This window comes from Podarcis filfolensis (assembly GCF_964270895.1).
Source record: "Podarcis filfolensis genome assembly, chromosome: 5".
NCBI classification, from domain to species: Eukaryota; Metazoa; Chordata; class Lepidosauria; order Squamata; family Lacertidae; genus Podarcis; species Podarcis filfolensis.
In genome coordinates, this window is record NC_139608.1 from 37210666 (window position 1) to 37236767 (window position 26102).

General features: G+C 43.8%; 1 protein-coding gene across 2 annotated transcripts; it reads left to right on the top strand.

The window, feature by feature from the left end:
* The first annotated feature begins 513 nt into the window (after positions 1-513).
* DZIP1L (DAZ interacting zinc finger protein 1 like) lies at positions 514-26102 on the top strand. 2 transcript variants are annotated; one of them, XM_083614998.1, is made up of 17 exons: positions 514-780; positions 5115-5693; positions 9525-9609; positions 12533-12645; positions 13697-13858; positions 14486-14623; positions 15289-15351; positions 15636-15776; positions 16335-16365; positions 17987-18034; positions 19073-19206; positions 20384-20576; positions 20823-21045; positions 21824-22026; positions 23116-23255; positions 24648-25049; positions 25328-26102. In XM_083614998.1, exons 2-16 carry the CDS (start codon positions 5178-5180, stop codon positions 24822-24824), a joined length of 2367 nt encoding a protein of 788 aa, XP_083471124.1. In that variant the 5' UTR covers positions 514-780; positions 5115-5177; the 3' UTR covers positions 24825-25049; positions 25328-26102. The 2 variants fall into 2 exon arrangements, with proteins under 2 accessions (XP_083471124.1, XP_083471125.1); XM_083614999.1 differs by lacking the exon at positions 514-780 and adding an exon at positions 3476-3622.

Consider the following 26102-nt stretch of genomic DNA (forward strand, 5'->3'; position numbering starts at 1 on the left):
AACCTGAAGCGTATGTAACCCGAGGTACCACTGTATTAGGCAAAATCATATATGTACAAAAGTGTGTCTTATCAGGAGAAATCCATGCCCAAATGCTGATCAATTATCTTGAGGACTTTTAAAAATAATAATCATTGCAAACTGATGTGGGAAAGTGGCAAACTGAACTGAAGACTGGAAAAACGAGTAACTAAGAGAAACCCATGTTGACAGATTTGCCCGTCCTTAATTGCAACCGTGAGCCCAGCCTCTTCACCTGCAGTTACATGTTCGGGTACAATTATAGCCACGGGGAGGCAGCTTTGTTATCAAACATACAGCAGCTTAATAACCCCCTGAGCATCGATGCTCTAATGCACTTTTATTACCTGATCCTCCCTCTTTCCGCGTTAGCAAAGCCAAACAAGAAGGGAAAGGGAAATCAGGTAGGGTGTTATTAGAAGTTACTACAGCAACGGCTTGGCTTTGGGGACGGCCTCGCAGCGATTCCGCCCCCCCCCCCCCCAACCTCGAGGGAGCAGCTCTCTGCGCTCAAAGCCCTGGAGCTGCTTTCTCCCGCTTCAGCCTGATGTTGTGCATTTAGGCCGAGGCGATTCGTCGCTGTGGGGAACCAGCGCTTTGCTGGATGGTGTTGAATTTCCTGGGTGGGAGGAGAGAAGGAAGATTCCAGCTCGGAGAGAGTTGCGCCTCCAAATCCAGGCTGCTTTAGACCTCTCTCTTTCTCTCTCGCACGCGCCCAGTTCCCAACCCCACGCCACAAAACATGCGCCCTGGGGACAGGTAAGGATTTGCTTTGTTTGGTACTCTAAAGAAGTGAAACGTTGCACCGTGAAGCTCTGTGGCAAGAGAGTTGGAGGAGGGAAGGAGGGAGGGAAGAGGAGGAGGAGGAGGAATGCAGAGAGGTGGGACTAACCAGCCCTGCTTTGTTCAAGCCAGTGCTCGCCTTCTTTCCCTCTTGCATGTTCCCACCGCTCAGGAAAACATCAGCGGATGAAGTAGCTTGTTAAATTGCAAACACTCGCAGGAACCTCCAGACTGGAAACTTAAGGAGCTGAGCTGACCAAGCGAACTAAATCTACATAGTAGCTCCTCCCTCGCTGTCCACCAAGCTGCTCTTGCCTGCCGCCCGCCTAGGAAACTTTTCTCCAAAAGCCGATTCCTTGCAAACTTCACTGGAGAATCTGAAGCGGCTAAGGGGAGGACTTGGGGGCTGCGTGGCAGGAAGGGGAGTTGGTTTACTGGGAAGGGAAGCAGGGGCGCTAAGTTGGGGCATGCTCGTTATAAAGTAGCCCAGTGGCGTAGCGTGGGTTGTCAGCACCCGGGGCAAGGCAAGTAATTTGCGCCCCCTAACCCGTGGCTTTGCGCCCCCTAACCCGTGGATTTGCGCCCCCTAACCCATGGATTTGCCCTAACCCCAGATGTTGCGCCCGGTGCGGCCCGCCCCCCCTGCACCCCCCACGCTACGCCACTGAAGTAGCCTGTCACAAAAAAAAGGAGGGAAGGAAGAGAAGGAGGAGGAGAAGAAAAGGCATTGCTCCTTGTTCAGTTTTGAAACTGCCTGAGTAGAAATTGCTAGCCAAAATTTGCTGGGGGGGGGGGGGAGTTCGACATTCCGCGACCAGCAAGGCCCTGTGCATCCTTCTCTTCGGAGGCATCCGGGGTTCTTAGCTCTTGGAAATCCAGGGGCAATTTTCCAGAGAGGTTGTCGAGGGTTGTCAAGAGAGGCATGTTACTAAGTCCATTCTCTTCTATGGTGTGAGAGAAAAGGTAGGGGGAGGGCAGAAACTCAGTGTTAGGGCATCTGCACAGCATGCAGAAAACCGAAGGTTCAATCTTTGCCATCTCCAGGAAGGGCTAAAAAAGACCCTTGTCTGAAACCCACGCCAATCTGTGTAGACCAGTGTTTCCCAAACTTGGATCTCCAGCTGTTTTTGAACGACAATCACCATCATCCCTGACCACGGGTCCTGCTAGCTAGGGAAGATGGGAGTTGTAGTCCATAAACAACTGGAGACCCTCAGCCCTCTTAATCAGGGACGATGGGAGCCATAACCCAACAATTTATGGGGGACTGAAGATTGAGAAACACTCATGTGGACAATACTGAGTGAGATGGACTGATAGTCTGACAGCATAAGGCAGCTTCCTGTAATTCTGTTTAAGCAGCTTCCTGTAATTCTGTTTAATTACCACCAATGATGCTTTACAATGTGGCTCGCCGCCTTGCTTCTGACAGGGCCCCTGGGACTTCAGAAGCTGCAAGCAAATTTATTTGTCTATTAATATTTATTAGATTTATATACCACTCAAAAGATCTCAAGGTTGTTCACAACATAGAAATACAAGATAAAAGCACAAATAAATAGTTAAAACAGAAACAACAAAACAACAACCCCCTCCTCCCACATGCACATTTAAAAGGCTTTAGAGTGTTAATCATCCAAGGGCCTGGTTGAAGATTACATCAACCTGTACATTTTGCCCCTTTCATTCATAGGCAAGTTAAACAGGGCGAGGGGAGTGATAACAGCCCTGCAACATCAGTATGTCTGCCCCAACAGGAGGGGACCTGAGAAAGCGCTCTCTGTGTGCGCATGTAAACAGCAAGTGCTTGAGAGGTGCACTCCCAGCACAAAGCAGATTATAACCATTGCAGCAGAATGTGCTTCAGGTGGGCAAATAGTGTGGGACACTGGGACAGCATGGGGAGGACATTGTGTGTACAGCACCCCTAAAAGGCACTTGCATCCGGCACTGAATGCACATTATCATGCAGGTTGTACATGCCCCAGGAGTCCTATGGCACCTAAAAGACTAACAAATTTATTATGCCACTTGCTTTTTGTGAACTACAGTCCACTTCATCAGATGCATGAAGTGTTATCCTGAGGTTTTGGTATGGGGGGGGGGTGGGGCAGGTAGAGGGAACTTGTTAAAAGTGAAGTCAGAGGGAAATGAAAAGCGGAAAAGTACAGAGAGTAATAATTCCATATTTAATAGTGGGACTTCACAAATAGTTATTGAGGGCACAGGGACCATGCTTTGTAAAGCAGTTAACATCTCTAATATGCTAAAATCCTTTGTCTCGGTTCAGCCCACAAGTGATAGCATCGAACCCTTTCATTCAATTCAGTGGTTTCATATTGCAGTCTCCCTTTGAATTTCCCTTGCTGCAGGATGGCTACTTTAAGGTAATTTACAGAGTATTCTGGTAGGTTGAACTGTCCCACCACTGGTTTTTGAATATTGCCACTTCAAATGTCAGACTGGTGTCCATTTAGTCTTTCATATTTAGACTGGCCTGTTTGTCCTGTGTAGAATGCAGAGCAGCTTTGCTGGCAGATGAGAACACATGTTATCACCTAGTTGTTCATTGTGATCCTTGTTTGCTCATACTGGAGCTGCAAACAAATACATACAAAGCCAAGAATGAATATTTAACCACTTGGAGCGTGCTGCTTAGCTATGGTATATTTGTGCTACTGTGAGGGAAACTTTGGAGTCCTGTTACCATCATGCCAGGACACACCTAGTAACACACCGTTGCACAACACAACTGTCTGTTGTGAATAAGCAAGGGGTCCAGAAAGATCAGAACAGCATTTCTATACTGGAAAAAATGGTACGTATCATTTTACAGCACTTTCCCCTAGAGGCTACTATCCTATGCACACATTCCTGGAAGTAAATCCCATTGAGCATAATAGAACTTTCTTTTGAATAAGCATGTCTAGGATTACATTGTAAGCGGTTTTGTAATTGTGGCAATTAAATGTTGAAAGCAAATTGTTATAATAAGAGTACCATATCAGATGTCTTCATTTTTTCAGTCCTCAGAGCTGAAAGCTCAGTGACTCTCGTGCATTTTCTATTTGAGTAGGAATCTACAAAACTCAAATTATAGTTGTTTGAGTACATGAGTACAGGAATGTTTTTTATATGGAAGCTGGAACCCTCACCTGTATTCTTGATAAGCCTATATTGAGAGCCAACTTTGAATTTAATAGCGAATGAATCAAACATTTCAGCTATAAACAGCAGTCACCTTGATTTGCTCACCTATTCATCTTGCTATTTTCTTCACTTATTTGAAATCTTAGTGGTTGTTTCTAATCTGTGGTTGTTTAACCATCTAGTATGGTAATAAGTAAAGTGATATAGAAACATAGAATTGTAGAGTTGGAGGGCACCATGAGGGTCATCTAGTTCAACCCCCAATGCAGGAATCTTTTGTCCAACATGGAGCTTGAATCCATGACCTTGAGATTCAGGGTCTCCTGCCCCACCGACTGAGTTCTCCCATGTGCCCAAGGACTGAGTAGAATAATACAAAAGGAAATCAGTTTTGCAGGCTACGCAGAAAAGGGCAGCCAAAATGATCAAGAGGATGGAGCAACTTTCCTATCAGAAAAGGTTGCCCCATTTTGGGACTTTTTAGTCTAGACCACCGGTTCTCAACCTGTGGGTCCCCAGATGTTGTTGGACTACAACTCCCATCCCTAGGGAGTTGTAGTCCAACAACATCTTGGGACCCACAGGTTGAGAACCACTGGTCTAGATGAAGGGCAGGGAAGAGGTGACATGATAGAAATCAATGGCATGGAGAAAGTGGATAGAGAAAAGGTCGTTTCCCCTTCTATCATAACGCTAGAACTCACAAACATCTAATGAATCAGAATGTTGGATAATTCGGGATGAATAAAAGGAAGAACTTATTTATGCAGAACATAGTTAAACTATGGAAGTCCCTCCATCAGGAGGCAGTGATGGCGACCAACTAGAATGGCTTTAAAAGAGCATTAGACATAGACTACCAGTCGCTATCAGCATGATGGCTGTGCTCTGCCTCCAGGGTCAGAAGCAGTAATGCTTCTGGATAGCTATTGCTGGGAACCACAGGAGTGAAGAGGGTTCTTGTGTTCAGGTCCTGCTTGAGACATTCCCAAGGGGATCTGTTTGGCCACTGAGAATAGGATGTGAACTAGATGGGCCATTAGCCAGATTCAGCAGGCTCTTCTTACATTCGTATATGTTTTGGGTCTGCTTCAAGTACACAAGTACAGCTCCCATTTTGTTCCAGCCTTAATTCATCTTGTATCCTTTTCATTGCCCAGCCTTTCGCTGCTAATATTTACTACCCACCACAACTATCTGCACACCGTCATTATTGGACAGGTATGCCAGGCTCCACATTTCCTGTGAACTTCCCAAGCAGCAGCCATCTCTTGGGCAGCATGCTCGCCGGTCCGAGCATGGTCCCCGCCTTTAAATTCCAGTTGCGGCGAGACACGATTGACTGGAGGCGGTTCAGTGCCATCGATGTGGAGCGGGTGGCTCGCGAGCTGGACCTTGCCACTCTGCAGGAGAACATCAACAGCATCACCTTTTGCAACCTCGATGCAGAAAAGTGCCCCTACTGTCAGCAGCCAGTTGACCCTGTGCTCTTGAAGGTCTTCAAGATGGCCCAGCTGACCATCGAGTACCTGCTGCACTCTCAGGAGTACTTGAGCATGAGCTTGGCCCTTCAGGAAGAGCAACACCAAGCGACCCTGGAAGACCTCAAACGCGTCAAGCAGGACTGGGATAAGCAAGCAGAAGAGCTGAAGGGTGTCAAGGAAGAGAGCAGGAGGCGTAAAAAGATGATTGCCACACAGCAATTGCTCTTGCAAGCTGGGGCCAATAACTACCACAAGGTGAGTGATATGGCTGCATGCTTTCTGTGCAGCTTTCATAATTGTATGCAGGGCTAGCTGATATCTAGTATTCAACATTGTGGTATATCAGCAGCTAAATACCATGATATGTTGTTATATCATGATGTCTGGAATGTAACTCGGATGCTTCTTCCTCCCATCACCCAGTCCTAACAACAACAATAACAACATCAACAATTTATTTATACCCCGCCTATCTGGCTGGGTTTCCCCAGCCACTCTGGGCAGCTCCCAACAGAATATCAAAAACACACACAAAAAAAATCAAACATTAAAAACTTTCCTAAACAGGGAGGCCTTCAGATGTCTTCTAAAAGTCAGATAGTTGTTTATTTCCTGGATATCTGGTGGGAGGGTGTTCCACAGGGCGGGCACCACTACCAAGAAGGCCCTCTGCCTGGTTCCCTGTAGCTTCACTTCTGTCAGTGAGGGAACCTCCAGAAGGCCCTCAGAGCTGGACCTCAGTGTCCGGGCTGAACGATGGGAGCAAGCCCCAATACCTCTGTGGCTTGTGTGAGCCAGAAGGGCAGGGGCTTCATTAAACTGCTCAGCTGGGGGCGGGAAGCCTCCTGCCTCCAGCTAAACTAGCCCCCATACTGCTCTGGCTCATGTGAGCCGGAGAAGCAGGCTTCCTCAAAGGCACAGGCAGATGGAGGTGTAGAAAGTGCTTGCCCAGAACCCTTTTGGGCTCTGTCTGCCTGTCTGTCTGTGCCTTTGCTGTCTGCAGGCAATCTGAGCTGGGAATACATCATGGCTCCCTGGCCAGCACAATGTATCACCCGCTCAAAATGTCTGAAACCGGTATTGCAATCAGAACGCCATACCATACAAATTACCAGTATATCACCCAGCCCTAGTTGTAAATAGGGACACACATGGGTACTTAGGACAGCCTTGCTCTCACAGTAAGGATCATTGCTGGAGTATGCCTCCCCCGCCCCCGCCCCCCGCCACATCCTAACCACAATGGCATGCTGTAGGAAGTATTTGAGCATATGTGTACTATTGGGATAGACAGCTATTGGTGGGATGGAAGGGAAGCTAGTGGACTTTTCTGTGTGCCTATATATGCACATGGGCAGAACAAGCCATGTGTCACACCAGCAGTGGCTGATTATAACAGTGGCACAGCCACCACTGCATCAGCAACACTGCTGCTCATGCCAGCAAGGGTGGATGGTGGGGCAAAAATGCACTTTTGCTATACCAGCTCCCAGACTAGGGCAGCAGACAGGCCTAGATTGGGCCAATTTCCATCAGTTGACAGCAACAGGGTCGCTTCTCCCAGAATGTGCTCCTACATGAGGATGCACAGACTGCTCCCAGCAGGGATACTGCCAGTGGTAGCTTCCACCTATTTGCTGTTTGGGTGGGTGCATTGAGTGGAAAGTAGGAAAGGACCTTGAAGGTGGAGCTGAGCCCAAACTTCTCAGATGGCATTTCTCTGAGAAAAAAATGCCTGAGATCTTTCTTTTTGCCATCCCCTCAGCCTGATTTAGTTTTAATTAATTTTTTTCCCCAGCAGAATTTTCTCCAGATATTCTCCTCCGTTTTGTTCTGGCGGCCACCCTTAGCCCCACAATGCTCCAGGATGATGTTAGATCCAGGGGACTGATGAGGATGTAAAATGGTGCCCATTCTGCCAATGCTGCTGCTGTTGCTAACATTTGCAGTGGCAGCAAAAGGAGAAGGGGAAACTTTGTAGGTGGTGGGTGGAGATAAGGTACTGGAGATACTGGAGAAATTTGGTGAAATGAGCCTGCAAGTTTCTCTGCCCGCAAACACAGTGGAGGATTTGGAGAGATCGCCTGAGCACTGTTGTACCACAGGTCATCTCGTCCAACCCCTCTGTTCAGTGCAGGATTTACAATGCAGGATGCAACTACAGCTTCCCTGACAGTTTCTGCTTAAATACCTTCTGTTTTCTGAGGACTGTCCTTGGTAAATAGGGACAGCTGGAGCATACGGAGCTGCATTATGCGCTGTGGATTTTCAGTCAGCAGCCTGTCAAGGAAATGTGAATGATCTTTGTTTTTCTTCCAGCTCATCTGCCTGATTGTGGTTGCAGAAGCAAAGATAGATTAGCAAACATTGGGTGGGGGGGGGGGAGGTTACAGCTGTCTGGGTGTTAGTACTTCAGCAGCCATTCACAAACAGCCCATGATTCAGATTTAGTTTGAGCATCTGGTCCTGCATTAAGCTTGGAGTTGGCCTAGTGGAATGCTTTGCTCCTCTGGCTTTTTAGGTCTATGTCAGGGGTCAGCAACCTTTTTCAGCTGTGGGCTGGTCCACTGTCCCTCAGACCTTGTGGGGGGGGCGGACTATATTTTGAAGGAAAAAAATGAACCAATTCCTTTGCCCCAAAAATAACCCAGAGATGCATTTTAAATAAAAGGACACATTCTACTCATATAAAAACACTCTGACTCCTGGACCATCCACGGGCCGGTTTGAGAAGGCGATTGGGCCACATCTAGCCCCTGGGCCTTAGGTTGCCTAACCCTGGTCTATGTGATAGCTGTCAAGGTTGTAAAGGAGGACACTCATGGACACATAAGCCAAACTCACACCATGCTTTTAAAGCACCATGATACCACTTTAAAGAGTCATGACTTCCCCCAAAGAATTCTGGGAGCTGTCGTTTGCTAAGGTGCTGAGAGTTATTGGGGAACCCCTATTTCACCTCCATGGTTTTCTGTTTCTCAGGGTGATTTTACAGTCAATCCCTCTTCCCAAGGCTCTCTGGGAATTGTGTGGGGAATAGGGATCTCCTAACAACTCTCAGCACCCCTAGTAAACCACAGCATCTTGAATTCTTTGGGGGAAGCCGTGAATGTTTAAAGTGGTGTCATAGTGCTTTCAATGTGTGGTATGAATGTGGTCCTGGTTTGTTTGGCTTAGCATGTGGTCTAAATCCAGAATCGTGAGGAATCAATAGGAGTATAGCATCTAGATCAAGGGAAGTAATAGTGCCACTGTATTCTGCTCTGGTCAGACCTCACCTGGAGTACTGTGTCCAGTTCTGGGCACCACAGTTCAAGAAGGACACTGACAAACTGGAACGTGTCCAGAGGAGGGCAACCAAAATGGTCAAAGGCCTGGAAACGATGCCTTATGAGGAACGGCTAAGGGAGCTGGGCATGTTTAGCCTGGAGAAGAGGAGGTTAAGGGGTGATATGATAGCCATGTTCAAATATATAAAAGGATGTCACATAGAGGAGGGAGAAAGGTTGTTTTCTGCTGCTCCAGAGAAGCGGACACGGAGCAATGGTTCCAAACTACAAGAAAGAAGATTCCACCTAAACATTAGGAAGAGCTTCCTGACAGTAAGAGCTGTTCGACAGTGGAATTTGCTGCCAAGGAGTGTGGTGGAGTCTCCTTCTTTGGAGGTCTTTAAGCAGAGGCTTGACAACCATATGTCAGGAGTGCTCTGATGGTGTTTCCTGCTTGGCAGGGGGTTGGACTCGATGGCCCTTGTGGTCTCTTCCAACTCTATGATTCTATGATTCTATGTGATTCAGCTTTCTTCTCTTTGACCTATTGCCAAAGTTTGTCCTGCAGTTGCAGGTTATGGTCGTGAAGGAGGCATCTTCACCCTGATCCCTGGTCTGAGTGACAGGCTAAGCAAAACTCTGGCTTAGGTGTCCTCCCAGGCTAACTTAAAAGCCCGGGGGAGAGGGAGAGCAGTGTGAGTTCCTAGGTGGGAGCCAACACATTCATGCGGACATGATGAGCCACCTTCTGGCTTACCTTGATGTGTCAACCAGGCCAGCGTGTGACCTATCTATCCTTTTCTTTGTCTTTCTCCAGTGCCAATTCTGTGACAAGACCTTCATGAACTACTCCTTTCTTCAAGCCCACATGCTGCGCAGACATCCAGAGGTCACTGCAGCAGGTGAGCATAGAGGGTTATTTCATTATGTACTGCTTTGTATTTCAAGACTAATAATAATTGCTAATTGGTTTACAGTGTCTTAAAAATATCACAAATACAAAAAGAAACCAGCAATACCCCCCTTTTTAGCAGCACAGAAGAAAAGAATTATATATGTCTTAAAACATCAGTATAAACAAGCATTAACATATGGGGACCATAATAACTAATAGCCGATCCGAAATACAGAGGGCATTGTTATTCGGTGTGCTTGTTCCTTCAGCACAAGGACTTTCAGCTGTGCAGTAGAACTTCCCCCTCCCCCTCCCCACAGCCCTCCCCTGTGTGCCCTCTAAATCTGTTCTGGGAGTTCCCCAATGCTCCAGAGCACATTTGGGGAATGTGCAGAGCACACACATGAAGAGAATGTCATAGAAAATCTACGCAATATTGATCCAGAGCAGAATTCCAACATATAGTTAGCAGAGTGAAAACTTAAACACATTGCAGGATTCTCCAAAAATAAACCAGAGGCAATTAATAGTTCATGCAGCAGAGCTTTACTGCTACTGAAGACAAATGAGCATAACGGTTGCAAATCCAATACATTCAGGATTGGCACCGTCCATAAGAAATCCAGTTGCAGCAGACTTAACTTAAACTTACAATAACTTATACAGTCATACCTCATGTTGCGTTAGGTTCATGTTGCATCTTTTCGGCTTGCGAACACAGCAAACCCGGAAGTGTATACTTCCAGGTTTCACCGTGCATGTGTGCGCAGAAGCGTTTTGCGTGCTTCACACATGCACAGAAGCGCTCAATCATGCTCCGCGCTTGCGCAGAAGCGCCGCTCTAGTTGCTGACTTTTTGGGGTGTGAATGGCACCCCGGAACGGATCGTGTCCACAACTAGAGGTACCACTGTAATAAGTCTAAACCTTAATACTATATACAGAACACCACACCAGAAGAAAGAGAGATAGAAAGAGAAAGTGAAACCCAGGCTCCTTCTGGCCTTATTTTTATAGTCATCATGACCTTGACAGAAGAGATAACAGAACCAATTTAAGCCAGCTGTTCTCAGTTTCTCTGAAGGCAGCGCTTTTTTTCTTTAAATGTTTAGGGGTACTCTCATTTTCCTACTCATATTGAAATACTGCCCCTCAATGAGGCCAAACTTAGATTCACAAAATGTTTAAGGGTATTCGTACCCCTTCCCCCCCGAAAAAAGCACCGTCTGAAGGAATAACCGAAACATCATGAACCTTCTGCTTGTTTCTTTCACACAGAGAAGCTTCCAGAGACCACTTGAATTAATTAGAATAGGAAAGATCTCTACACATCAGATCAATAGTTTCTGTACTAAGAAATGCAAACTGACAGAGAAGGGGGGAAAGTTGTGTTGCACAAACAGAAATCTTTGCACTGATGAAACAAGTGCATTTTACTTCATATTTTTCCCCATTCTCTTTTCCTTGTCCTTGTTAAATTTAATAACTAATTAACTAACTAACACATAGAGACCCTTTGTTTTCCAGATTGCCTAGAGCAGGGGTAGTGAATGCAGTGCCCCTGCCCAAATTTATTTTGCTGGGCTCAAACACACATCAGCTCCATTTAGCATGGCCAGCAGTCAAGGGTGATGGATGTTACAGTTCATCTGCAGGACAGCACAGTTACTGCCCCTGATCTGAAGTGTTATTTGAGACCATCAGGGGCCCATTGGATCAATCAAACTGTAAAAACATTTCATTTTTGAGTGCCTCTCTCCATATACAGGTTGATACCCAGTAGTTTGTTACTAATTAAGCATTCAGGCATTTTCTTTCCCTTAACTCATTTGTGGGTAGAAAATCTGGAGAGATTTCTTTTTACATTAAAAGATCATTATAATGAAACAAACTGTTTAGCTTGCCCATTATCTACAAATAAGGGGCTTAGTAGCTATCATTTTTTTTCTGAATGGTTTCACATATAAACTGATTCTGAGCCATACTGGCAACATCAGAAATTAATGTACTTACATCCAGCATTTTGGAAAATGTTAAGATGTCATTCTGCAAATCTGGATACAGTCATGCAACCATAACTGCCCCACCTCAGAAGGGTATACTTCATACTCACATAATTATAAGGTTAGCCATAAAGCATATAGATTAAAACATGACAAATACATTTTGTTCAAACTGATTTACCTCACCAAATAATATGCATGAGATTCTCTGAGGTATAGCTTTGGATTTATGACTGGGAACAAAATTCTTCTAGGAAGCCTAAGAAAACTGCAAAATATACCACACACATACTATTGAGGTGGCAAAGGAAGTTCACAAAATGAGAGGAAAACAAAATCCACAAACCTAGAGGAAATTCAGCTCTGGGCATGGTTTTGTCCAGCAGAGGGTAGTGGTTCCGTTATAATTTATGATGACAATCCATTATAGAGCTAGCTGTCTGGTGTGCTTTGAAATCAACAGGCCTAAACACATTTACTACTGGATTGAAATGTGGTCCATGTTAATTCACTTGTGTCAAATATTATTTTCCTGACATACAAAGCAATGTTTTAAGTCAAAAATAAATGAAAAATAGAGTTTCAGACTGGGAAAACCAAGCCAGATGGGCGGAGTATTATTATTAATATTACTAATACTAATACTACTATTATTATCATTATCATTACCATCATCATAAGTGCTTTTTTCTGGGGGAATGCGGGAGTATGCATACCCCTAAACATTTTGTGAATCTAAGTTTGGCCTCATTGAGGGGCAGTATTTCAATATGGGTAGGAAAATGAGAGTACCCCTAAACATTTTTTTTAAAAAAATCCACTGATCATCATCATCATCATCTTACATTCCTGGGTACCTTCCTATACACAATTCAAAATGTTTGCAATTGCCACCATAACTGTGCCTTTTTCTGAATGAACTTTATAGAGCAGGAGAAGAAGAAACAAGTGGTACAAATGGAAAGTGAGATTGAAGAACTGAAGGTCAAACTGAAGGAGACCCATGCCCAACTGGAGGCTGAGAGCCAAAGCAGGGCTCAGGTATGAACTCACAAAAGCCAAAGCCCTCATAGCTTGCTGAATTACAACCATCTGTTTGTAGCCAAAGTGAAAGCAGTGCATGCGAAACTCTTGATAATGTACTTTTGCACCACGGCAGCTGGAAGGGAAGAGGCTTGTTGTTTATTTGTTTGTTTGTTATATTTGAGTCCCATTTTTGCATTTTGAAAGTAGTGACTCAAAGTGATTTACACAGTAAAAAGTAAAATAACAAAGACATTCAAATCAGATTAAAAACAGCAATGAACAAAAACTTTTTTTAAAAAAATACCCATCTGACAATATTTCTTCTGCTCCAGTAAAAATAAATCCAAAGGTGAGTTGCCTCCATTGCAGAAACATGCACGCTATGAAGGTGTGAGGGGACCCTGAAGGGCAAACATTTGCAGGCACATGGAAGTCCTTCAGAACAATACCAGTCATCTCAGACAATCTCTTGGCCTGGGTATCTGCTGTTCAGTGGGGTGGCCAATAAACCAGTGGAAAGGAATTCCTTGTGAGCTTCACGTATATCAGGGCATGGCTGTAGCTCAATGGCAGAGCATCTGCCTTGCATTCAGAAGACCCAAGGTCCGATCCCTAGTGTCTCCAGATAGGGGAATCTTCTACCTGAAACCATGGCCAGTCAGAGTCTATTGAGCTAGATGGACCATCTGCCTCAGTATAAGATAGCTTCCTATGTTCCTGTGTGCCACAATCATACACCTTGAACTCAGTGAGACTTAGTTTTGACTTGACATAATAAGATTGTACTTTTAATATATTTGATAGGGCAACTTGTCTGCACAGGTCATTGCCACTCCACTCATCCCCCTCCCACTGTTGCAAGCTATTGGTTGTTGCCATGTTGAATATCCAGCTTAAACTAGCTGGGCAAGAATTGGACCGTCCTGCCCTTTGCTTGGAGTATTTCCACTTCCGTTTGAATGACTGGGATTTCTGGAAACTGCTGTCAAATCATTCCATAGCCACAACTTTTTGTCTTTTCTAACCAGCTTATTTCCAGCTTTAGATCTTGTTGTTTCGTTGATAGGAAGCAGAGCACATGAGGCAAAGAGAAGAGGAAAGCAGAAGAAAATTTGAGAGATGGAAGGAGGAAGAGAGGGTAAAGTTTCAAAGGGAGATGGAAGACCTCCGGCACCTGTTCCTCACCGAATTCAAGGACATTGCCAGCAAAAATTCCGCCTTGGAGGGGGTAAGGCGAATGCACAACTTTCTCTTTTCCTTGAACATTCAGGGCAGTCACAGCCTTCAATAAACAGGCATGCTGCTTTTAAATATTACCACAAAAGAACAGCAGGGCCTTTTCTTCAAGGAATGGTAAAATTCCCTATGTTAGAGAAGGATGAATCACTTTGTTTGAGCATGGATGGAGCTTGGTAATGTGGTGCACTGTGTGTCGCCAAAATTTCCATCCTTCTCTGGAGATTATTCAGTAGAATGCGCTTTTCTGGTTATAAATAGCCTGGATAATTTTGCAAGGTCTTGTTCACTTAGCTGAATTTCCATCACCATTGACAAGTGCAGAAAGTGGAGAGCCATGTGATTGGTTATGCTCCTGTTTGTGGGGAATATCCGCACTCTAGCTAGTCGTCCTTGCCCAATCAAGATAGTAAAACACAAAGCAAGAAGCTGGTGTTCCTCCCAACGGGTATTCATACCTACATAGGGAAGTCCCAACTTACATGACAACTCTGCTTTTTATATTCCATCAGATATGGCACAGAAACCTAACCTACTGTACCTGAGAGATGCCTTAATAGCTCTGGCCGCTGCTCTTTGCCAGCAAAGTGTTTACATGTACTACTTATTCCTCCCCCAGAAGCTGCAGGAACTACAAGGCAAGAGTGCAGTGGTCTCTAATCTGGGGACATTGCAGGATGACGAGTTACCTGACCAGCAGCAATGGAAGAAGACTCAGAGGGAACTACAGGCGATGAAGGCAAAAATTGAGCAACAGGTGCATGAGCATAGATGTGGTGCTTGTGAGCTCTGCAATATATCATCTCTTGCTTGTAGAATATAACAGGGTAGGAGGAAGACACTTAAGAGTACAATCTTATTTTTGCAGTCCATTACATTCTAAGCCCCACCCCCACCCCAGGAGCCAAACCATAAAACCTAAGCTATATAACTATTGTGGGAAGTGGGAAATGATGACAGCAGATAGATTGTTGTGGAGTCACTTATGCTGATGTCCCTTGTGCTCTGACAGTAATACAACATGGTTTAACAATAGGAGGCAAAACATTTCAAAAGAAGACATTGGTAGGTGAAGTCAAATATAAAAAGCACATTTAAAACAGCATAATTAAGAAGAAAATAAAATATCATAAGCATGACACAGCTGTTTAGCAGGCACAAAAAGATGGGGCCGTTGAGCAGCCTTCACGCCCCACAGCTGGGCGATGGTCCTCCGGCCTCACGAGGAGCCTCTTTTATAGGGCTGGGTGAGTCTGGTGCCCGCCCCCTAGGCTAGGTAGAAAGGTCCTCGTGGGGAGCGGCCTTCATGCCCCACAGCCAGGTGATGTTCCTCCGGCCTCATGAGGAGCCTCTTCAGTAGGGCTAGGTGAGTACAAATAAGTTTGGCTAAGACTGAGGTTGTTGCTGTTTTTAATTTATCAGAAAACAGAATGGAAGTGGAAACTGAGGGATCTTCAGAAGGAACACCAGATGGAGAAGGAAGAGGTGAGTGTGCTGAAGAATATATGTTTCACTCTCATTAAGAGTTCAGACATTGTACTGGTGTACAGTCAGTGTCCAAACAGGAACAGAATCTGCCCACACCTGTGTAGAGCATGATACACAAACAGAGATTATGCATATACAATGCAACAAACTATTACATGCCTAGACTCTGTGTATACATTGTGCTGGATGCTGAGGGCAGAGCCTGCACACACAATAACACTACCTTCATGCAGTGGGTCCTCATGCCCAAATCTCTAATCAGTTTGTTCTTATCTCCTCAGCTGAAGGGTGAGAATGAGAGACTACGGGCCTCCTTGTCTTCTGACCAATGGAAAATGGCCGAGCACAGCAAGCAGCAAATAGCATCACTCAGTGCACAACTCAGGGAACAGGTCAAGATCATCCAGTCACAGGAGAAAACAGTAAGTTTAATATGGCCTCCTGCCTTCAGTCCTGTAAGAAGCACTCTGTTCACCTCTTGGGGCTCAGGTTCAACAAGAGTTTTGAGTCCTGTTTTGAAGCAGATTGTTGCTTCTGCTCTAAGACTCAGTCTGCACAATAAGCAGAATTACATGCTGCCGCTCTTGCCAAATAACAGGTGGCAATCTGCATGTTTGAATGTTCCCCTCATATTAAACTCCCTTGTTCGACACTGTGATTCTTCTATTCAAATTCTTTTGATGAAGAGAACCTTTCATATGATAGTAGGGCTTATACCAGAGGACCACTTTGAATGAGATCCTGGTACAGGGATGGGGAAGCTGTGCCCCTCCAAAAGCTGTTAGTCTCTAACTCCCATCCAGCCCAGCATGACCAATGGTTCCCCATGTCTGCCCTGCTTAAAGAATACAGTGCATCTTTGGGGCTCCTTTTTCTATTGTTTTGCTTTTTTCCTGATTATGTGGACATTCACAGTAAGTAAGCAGTTCCTAAATCTTGTAAATAAAACTGATCTTTTAATAACGTATTTTGTTTTGCAGATTAAGCTCTTGTCTTCTAGCAAACCTAAAGGTAATGGTCAAAATCTAGACTGAATGAATTTCTTTTTCTCTTTTGACAAACTGTATAAAACTGGGCAGGTTTAGGCAGGCAGATAAGGAAACTCTGTAATAGCCATATCTATTGATTCAAAAGCTCACAGTGAAGTTAATTATCCAGCTCTTTTTCTAAGGTCATTCTGAACATTTCACCTCTGATTTTGGTGTCCGTGGGAATTAAAATTGGAACTGAGGCCCAGAAGCAAAGGAAGCCCCAATTGATTCCATAGTTATTTGCTGTTATAGATAGTGACAACCACAGATTGCTTTCTGGAAACTAAGATTTCTTGCAGCCCCAGTACAAACTGCACATCAAGGATTAGTGATTAATAGTGGCTCTAAGGTTGCGGTCTACTTGCAGAGTTAAAAGAAGAATTTTTCTTAGAGCACATCTGTGAGGGAGAGTTACTACAGTCAATTTTTCCCCATTATGCTGCTAAGGGACCGAAGTCTTTGTCTCTAGCGATTTAGCAGACAATAAGAATTCTTGTTTTTGGAATGAGAGCAACCTCTCTTTTCTTCTGCTTGTTGGAAGAGTCCAGTATACTGTCACTGAGTGACAGATACTGCAGTCAAATTAATCACTGAATTGTAGAGCCACAAAGGAAGAGTGAACAATAATTGCAGTTACTGTTGTTGATTCAGTGTGCATGATATCTGACAGAGTACAAGAGGTCAGGTTCGTGCCCCAAGGAGCTTCCAGTCTAAACTTTGATACATAGGAGGAGAGGGGAGGGAAGGCAGTGGTTAACAGAGAAATAATGCATTTTTTTTCATTTACACATTCTTAGAACTGGTAATGTGTAGTTGCTGTAGAACTTGAGAACGTGTTAAAGTACTGTACACTTGCACCAGGTCTTTAAATCAGTTGATAGGCCTGGAGAAGGAAGGATTTAAACCTCCCCCGGTTCATAATTGAATTGGTTAAAATTAATGGGACTTAACTGAAGTATGAGAAGATTCTGGAATGATCATTAAGTTGCTTGGAACTCGGCGTTGAAGGGTTTTCCTTTGTGCTGAAATATGCAGTCCAACAGTAGCAGAAAATCTGATTTATTACTGCAAATAATAAAATTACTCTCAAAATTCTAACCCTCTAACCAAAATATGCAATCCAGTACTTTCATCAAAGCTATTCCATGCTCATCCAGCAACTTTTCAGTGATTTCATGCCTAGAGGTCTTTTGAAATGTTCAATGCGCTCCATAACAACTGAGTGGTTTTATCATCCTGAACACTATAAATACAATTTAGATCATATATGTACTCACACAAATTCACGTGTACAAAAAACCCAGTGTGTTTTGTATAGTTCAGCACTGCAAGCATACAGTACATTTAAGCACTTGTGCGATCTTGAGATGTGAAATAGGCATGCACAGTAACTAATCTGAGGGATTGTGGCTGATCCTCGAGAGCTCCAGAAGAGTGTTTTGCTCCCAAGTTCCATATGGACAAAGCTACAAATCAATTTTTTTCTGGGATAAATGAAACTGTACAGCTTAAGTTCCATGCTAATGTGTAAGGACTATGAGTTCCACCAACTGGAATTTGAATAATGTGCCTTTTCCTAAGTTACTGTTTTTAATTTCCAGAAATAACTGTTCCTAAGGCAGAAACATCAGAAGAATCTACTGAAGAAGGTATTTTTCACGCCTTTCAGTTGCTCTTCTCCGATTTTCTGCTAGATACCGTTGTTGTCCAACCTGAATAGAGAACCTTTATAGGTCTCCAGAAGCCAATGACTGGCCCATTACCTCTGTAACCCAAGACACCCCTTTGCACAGGGAACAACCTCCCCCCCCCATAGCCCACCCCACCCTGGCTAATTACACAGGACTGCACTTTACTGATGGATGGTTTCTTAGTTTGCCACCTCCAGATAAGCATCATATTACTGATTATAATTATTATTAATTGGATTCTGTCAAGCTGCCATAGGATGCAGGTGGGTTTTAGGCTTATTTTATATATTTAGAACTCTATTCCTCCCCCTTCAAATAGCAAAAGAATAAAGTATTGCAAGCTCTCATTCAGTGGCAGAATACAGTTGTACCTTGGATCCTGAACGCCTTGCGAGTCAAATGTTTTGGCTCCCGAACGCCGCAAACCCAGAAGTGAGTGTTCCGATTTGCGAACATGCTTTGGAACCCAAACATCCAGCGTGGCTTCCACAGCTTCCAATTGGCCGCAGGAGCTTCCTGCAACCAATCAGAAGTTGCGCCTTGGTTTCCGAATGTTCTGGAAGTCGAACAGACTTCCGGAACGGATTCCGTTCGACTTCTGAGGTATGACTGTAATTAGAAGTTGATAATTTAGGCAGTACTGCAAAGAATAATGCTAATCCCAATGTTATGGCTGTGCTCACAAAATTATTTCGTATTTCTGATCACCCGAAACAAAAGTTTAAGTGTCAGCATTATGCTGGGATATAAAAATAACGGCAGCATGCTATGGTGCCAGAAGCCTTTAAGCAGTTCTGATGATCACTCTGAACATAGTTTTCCTCTCTGTCAGGGTGTGTGGAGAAGTCCTCTCCATTCAGCAAAGCACTGTAATGTTGCCCACTGGTCCCCCTTCCCAAAGAAAGATTGTTTGGGGACCAGAGCTGACCCACGGGCTGGTGATTTGCCACCATTTCTTAAGATTTTTTCTGGTTCTTGCCATTGGTTTCACTACAGAACTGGAAGATACTCTGGACAGAAAGAAGAGGGTTCTAGAAGCACTGAGGAGGAATCCAAACTTGCTGAAACAGTTCCGGCCAATTCTGGAAGAGACACTTGAAGAGAAACTGGAGAGCATGGGAGTGAAGCGGGTAAGTTCCATGAGAGAAGGAAAGTAGATGCAGAGAGCTTTTCCCCTTGTAGTCAATTGCCCAACATTGAATTCCTTTTCCATATCCAACTGAGGATTGCAATGCCTAATATGTCTGAGAATTTAGAGTGAAGTCTCATTTCAAGTTCCTCCAACACAGCCTCAGCATGTGTGGACATTCATACCTGGTCAGGAAAATAGACACCCTGATGCTCTTCAACACTAGGAATCTTCATCTGAGGAAAATGGCTTGCAGAAGGGACCATATCAGGGGAAGTTAACACTGTGTTCCTTTTCATAATCAACTTATTAATGGAAATTCTGTAAATTTCCCATCTTGGGTCCAAAAAATACTTTTCCACAGTTCACCTGCAGTTACTTTTATCACAGCACCGCAATGTGTTTGCCTGTCAGGACTCACTCCAGGTTTGGGGGAGGCCTAGGCCTCTGTGTCCTCTGGTTGGCCCGTTTCTCTATTAGCAGATCTTGGCAAGCTTATCTGACAATAGGGATGGAAGGATCTATGAATTTCAGTTCTCTAAGACTGGAAAAAATGAAAATTTACAAATTGCTCTAGAAATGCGGCTAACAAAAAGAAAGAAAGAAAAACTCTCATGAAGATACTTCAGCTTTTTAGAATGCATTTCCCCCAGCAAACACGTTAATGTAGTTTTGACAAATGAACACATTTTTTGCAGGCAATTTATCCTAATATAGTGCATTATTTTCACTAATATAGTCATTTTAATGCACCCTTTAACCTAATACATGCATTTTTGTAAACATTGGCTGGAGCAACTACATTTCAAATTCAGAAAAGTGCAATTTTCAAAAGATGTTTCTCACTTGACTTTGTAAGGTGTGAATTTGATAGAGTCACCTTTAAATGCAAACTTATGGAATTTCTCCTCCATCCCTACCCAATAGCTGGTAAACCAAGGATGGAAAATCTGTGATTCTGCAGATGTTGTTGAACTCTAACCCCAACTACTGGCCAGGTTGCCTGGCAGTGCTGATGGGATTTAGAGTCCAACAACACCTGGAGGGCTCTCCACCCCTCCCTCAAAACATATTTCTTCTATGTATCAGTTATGAATGAAAAGGGCTGTGGTCTACCACCCAAGAACAGAATTATGCAGTGACACAATCTGCATTATTCCTAATTGTTTTTCTTACAGGGTTCAAAAGGTATCCCTGCTCAAACCTATAAACATTTGAGAGACGTGATAAAAATCCAACAGCAGCAGAAGGCCAAAAAATTTCCACAGCTCCTCGCCTTAAGAGACAAAATTGAGCAAGAAGTGAAAAGGAAAGTCAGAAGGGGGCAGAAGGATGAAAGCGATCTCTCGCTGCCACTCTCGGGAACCTCAGGTAAGAGGCTTTGTGACAGCCTTTGTCAACCTGAAGCCCTCCAGACTACGACTCCTATCAGCCCAAAATCATAGTCCAAAACATCTGGAAGGCAACGTTGCTTAAAGTTTCTCTATGATATTCTTATTTTAGGATAGTGATTTTCAGCGCATTGCTTTTATTTTATTTGGGGTGTGTGTTTTATTTACCTGTATCAGATACTGGCCAATTTGTTTTCCTTCAGATGTTTCCAATCATCTCTTTCAGGTAAAAGCCAAAGGAGCCCACAGTCTCCAATCCAGGTTGTGTCTTCTAAGCCCAGAATGCAACAAGTTGAATTCAAGCCTTATGCCTCAGAGATGCCCAAACCAGCCCCTCGGAGCAAAGTGAACTCCAAGGCCAGTTCAGTGGAGACCCCCAGGATGCCTTCTCCAAAGCAAGTGAGGAGCAGCACACCATCTCTTCAATACTCTGCTGCCCATCATCCCAGGTGGGTTAAAGTTCTGGGTTAAATTTCCATTTCCTTGTTTTTATGCTGAATTGTCTTGGTTATTGTGTATGAAAACTGATGATGTAATTTGAAGCGTTGTCATTATGTTTTAGGCATTTTACAAACATTTCTGCAAGCTTTTAATTTCATGAAGAAAAGTGCGGCTTAACTTTTAATCTTAATTTTGTGTGTGAGAGTGTTGCTCGTCCTAAAACAGCTATTTCCAGCAGACCTTGTTAATTGGCTAAGATTTGCAAAATACCCTGGGAATCTTTCAAAAGTGTCTCAGTTGGATGTTGCTCCAAAACTCTGTAGGCAGAGTTGGGGATTTTCATTTCTTACCCATGTCAGTTTCACATGTGTTTGTTCATAGATCTGTCCTGTCCTGTCTCGATTCTGCATTAATCTGTAGTGTAGATTTTTTTTAAAAAATAAATTTATATTTTAAATTCATGTATAAATATGTACGTCAGTATGTATTTTTATCACAAAATATACATTTTTCCTCAATGTGTGCTTTTCTAACCTTATTTCATCCTAGAATACATACATACTCTTACAACACATTTTGGTGAGGTTGTGTGTGTGTGTCCGTGCGTGCGTGCATTGAGCTGAGAAATGCATCCCAAAATTTGGAGAAGTCCAGAATTACATTCTGATAAATATATTAGCCTGGAAGTGTACTGAAGGAGATCAGTACGCTTAAAAAATGCACCAAATGAAATTCTCCTCCATCCTTTGTTTCTGTTTCCTACTCTGCTCTGTTTCCATTCTCCAGCACTTCGCCTTTCAGCTCTGAAGAAGAGTCTGAAGAGGAATCAAACTTTACATCTCCAAAGTTTACACCCCGCAAAACAGAACCAGACCCTCCCAGAGCAGTGCAGAATGAAGAGAGTGACTGGGATTCATCTGACATAGAATTGTCGAAGGGGAAAGGCAGTATGGGAAGGGTCCTTGCAACAACAGCAGAGACTCGTTCAGGTGTGTGTGCGTGCATGTTTTAATATATATTAATGCACATCTTAATATGCATTGAACTGTGTATTTTAATGCTTATTTAAATGCATATGTTCTCTGAAAATGTGCATTTAAATCCATATTTGGTGCTTTGCAACTACCAGGATTTTGTTGCAGTAATGAAAGGAGTGCAAAATGTGTTGGCTATGTCGTTTTGATATGCAGTTTGATCTGATAAGTGCAGATCAGGACATTTCATACAAGAATTTGTGAGGCTCAAATTCTTCAGGCTTCCCTAGTTATAATGCAACAGGGTAGGCTAGAAAGCTCTTACCTATGTAGTTGTTCCACATGGCTGGCATAGCATTTAAAAACGTTTTCCATGTGCTGCAGCCCTTTCAAGGGCAGTATTTGTATGCCAACAATCTGTGACCTGAGAGGATGCACAACTGCTGTGCTATCGCTGTGCACGAATGCTCTTGTTACGCAGTGGCAAGGGTTTGTGTGCTATATACTTATTACCATAGGTTTTCCTGGACCAGCTCTCCAGTCAGACATACGTCAGCTCATTTCTTAGTTTTGTCATTCTGACAGCTTTCATTAGAATTATATGGTTTCTTAGGTCAGCCATAAGCTCCTAAGAAGCCATTTATTATTATGAACAACTTTGCTGTTTAAATCTGATGTCTAGATTCGGATCCTAACTCTTAATATGTATATGAATTGTAGGTGTTTTGTTTGAATTTGTTAATGGTGTAATGTATTTGGGTGGAATCCAGCACGGCACTAAGGTAACTATTCCACCATGCCAGGGAGTTTTGCTTGCTCATCAGAACATCATCTCCTTCTCTTTCTTTGCACCCACTAAATCTGTTTTCAGGGTTTCCCCTGGAATAGATTTGGGGAAGGTGCAGGACACATGCAAGGGAAGAGAGGGGGATACTCCCATTACACAAGTGAAAATTCTTGCAGTGATGGGACATGTTAGTATAATACCACCCTTTATGTTTTAGATGTGTTGCAAGTCACTTGGAGACCTCTGAGTAATGCACAACTTGAGTAATGAATGACTAGCAAGTTTAATGAATAACAACAATTCTTTGCTTCTTGTAGAAACAGTGGTGCAGTCAATTGCTAAAAATCTGGAGAGGACACTGAGTGCATCTGGGAAAAAGCCTGCTGGTGGAGTTAAACTCTTTCCCATCCCTACCAAAGAAGCTCCTAAACCTGGCCCAACTACTAAAAAAATCCAGGTACTATACAATACACATTAGTTTAGGAAACCAGACAGGTGGTATCTCTCTTTCTCTGCCAAATTCTAACCCATAAGAAACATCATTCCAGTTTTTGCTCCGGACTATTCATCCAGCATGATGAAGAATTCTGGAGAGCTTGAAAGCTTGCTCACTCTTACGTCATTTTATGCTTGATGGCCTAATAAAAATATTGGCCTACTGTTGATTTGGGGTTTCAACCCCCCCCCCTCTTTTCGGCCAACACAGCCTTTGCTTTTCATTCATCAGTTCTTCCCCAATAACATTATACTATGCATATTTATTCAAACATAAATGCCTCGGTGTTCTATGAGGCTTGCTCATGAGCATGTTTAGGATTGCAGCTGTCAGGGATTCAACTAACAGGGTGTGATCCATCAGGTGGTTCTCCTGCACAAGACACATGGAAAGAGGTGCTCTTGAGCAGCACCCATTAACTGTGATAATGCAAAGCACCCAACCACTTGAAAACCCACCAGTTGTATACTGACTCATGGGTAGTAGGTGGCAAAACTGGTACTGGGCACAGAATGGGAAACTTGAATCTACAGCTCTGAATTCAGAATTATTTACTTATTCGTTGTATTTATATCCTACCTTTCCTTCAATGCGCTCAAGGTGATGTACGTGAAATAGGTTAGGCTGAGAGACTGTGATTGGCCCTAGGCCATCCAGGGAGTGTCATGGCTAAGCAGAGACTTGAATCCTGGTCTCCCAGCACTGTAACCACTACATGGCCTAGGACCCACGTACCTACGGGGCCGTCTCTCCTGGTATGCCCCACGGAGGACCTTAAGGTCCACAAATGACAACATTTTGGAGGTCCCAGGTTGCAAGGTGGTTAGATTGGTCTCAACTAGGGCCAGGGACTTTTCAGAACTGGCCCCAACTTGGTGGAACGCTCTGTCACAAGAGACTAGGGCCCTGCAGGACTTGACATCTTTCTGCAGGGCCTGCAAGGCAGAGCTGTTCTGCCTGGCTTTGGTTTGGACTCAGTCTGACCCTTATGTTTCCCTCCCCTTATGGTCTTGATTTATAGACTACTTTTAAAATGAGGCTGCATTTTAAATTGCATTTTAACCAGTATCTTAATTGGGGTTTTTTTCCCCATTATGTTTTTTACTGTGATTTTATTGGTGTTAGCTTTGGCCGGGGAGGGCGGGGTATAAATAACATTTATTAATGTTATTGTTATTGTTATTGTTATACAACCCTGGTGGGGTGTGCCTTCCCCGAGAAGTATCTTCTTCACTGATTTAGGGTGATTTTTAAGGAGGAGGATTTGAGCCATTGCAGAGATAAGAGAGTGTGGCCGGTCTTTGCCATCTGCTGCTTGCTCTCCTATCTGTTTTCTCTTCTCCCTTGCTGCAGTTCATTGAGGAGGAGGACAGTGACTTGGAGATTTCTTCCTTGGAGGAAGTCACCCCACACCTGGAGACCAACAGCAAGCTGAAGAAGCCACCAGCCGCAAGGAGCAGCGGGGACTCAGCTGATTCTCGGGGCACCAGCCTCTGGGGTTCTGGCAGCACAAGGGCTGGCGCCTGGTAATCTTTGCATTGAGCTGAGCTGTGTGAGACAACAGGCTCCATTTGAGATGGAACAGTTCCTGGGGCAAGTCAACGAAAAGGATGCTGAACTTTCAGAGAGAGAGAATGTGAATAACTACCATACTCAGGATCATATTTTTTGACTCAAGTGTGAAGTTGTTTTGCTTGAATGTTTTCCTCCTTAGTAAAAAAAAAAGATAATGAGATAAAGTACTCTTTCACTGCAGTGGCGTAGCGTGGGGGGTGCAGGGGGGCGGGCCGCACCGGGCGCAACATCTGGGGTTAGGGCAAATCCATGGGTTAGGGGGCGCAAATCCACGGGTTAGGGGGCGCAAATCCACGGGTTAGGGGGCGCAAATTACTTGCCTTGCCCCGGGTGCTGACAACCCACGCTACGCTACTGTTTCACTGGAAGTCTTAGGTAACAAAAGCTTTGAAACAATAACTTGTAGGACTGAGAAGAAATATCAGCCCTAACTTTGTAGCCCCAGCATTTCATGGGAGGAGTTTGAAGGGAGTGAGGTTCACCTTTTGATGAAGGGAGCACATCTCCACTTGATGCTGAACTAACAAGAGGAAGCTCCCTGCTCTTTTTTTCTATGGAGGAGCATTCAGTCATATGAGCCCCCAGCTGTAGTCTCTAAAGTGCAATAACCCCAGCACAGGAGCATCATTATTGCTTCAAGTATAGCTAGACTTAAGGCATTCAGGGCCACACGTCTACTGAATGCATAGCAACATTTCTCCTTGCTCTTTACCCCGTGTGTTTTTGCACAATATATATGAGTGTAAATAAGTTTTTTTAAAATCTATATTGAATGCTTTTCACACTAAAAACGCTTTCATAATTTTAAAGACTATTTTTCTATTTGGGGTATTTTTCTATAGAAACTTGTTCCGATTAGACTAGTTGTCGGAGATAACATGATCCAATGGAAAGACATGTTTTCCCCCCAAACAGGGGGAAAAAACCAGTTATGGATGGCGATATAGATTGGAATGACAATGTTGGAGAAAGAGTAAACCCACCTCCCATCTCATTTGCCCCCCTTTCCCAATTGCTGTTTTTAATATGAATTTAAAGAAATGTGAGGTACCTCATCTGGTGTGGCTCATAATTATAACATATTTGAGTTCTAGAAACACAGTTAAATAAAAAGTTGCTGGATAGAGCTGACCACTTGATGGCACCACAACTCAAGAAACATACGTTTTTTGCTTTGTTTTTTGAGATGCTGCAAATGGCACTTGTTACTAGAGTAGATTAAAAAAAAGAGTA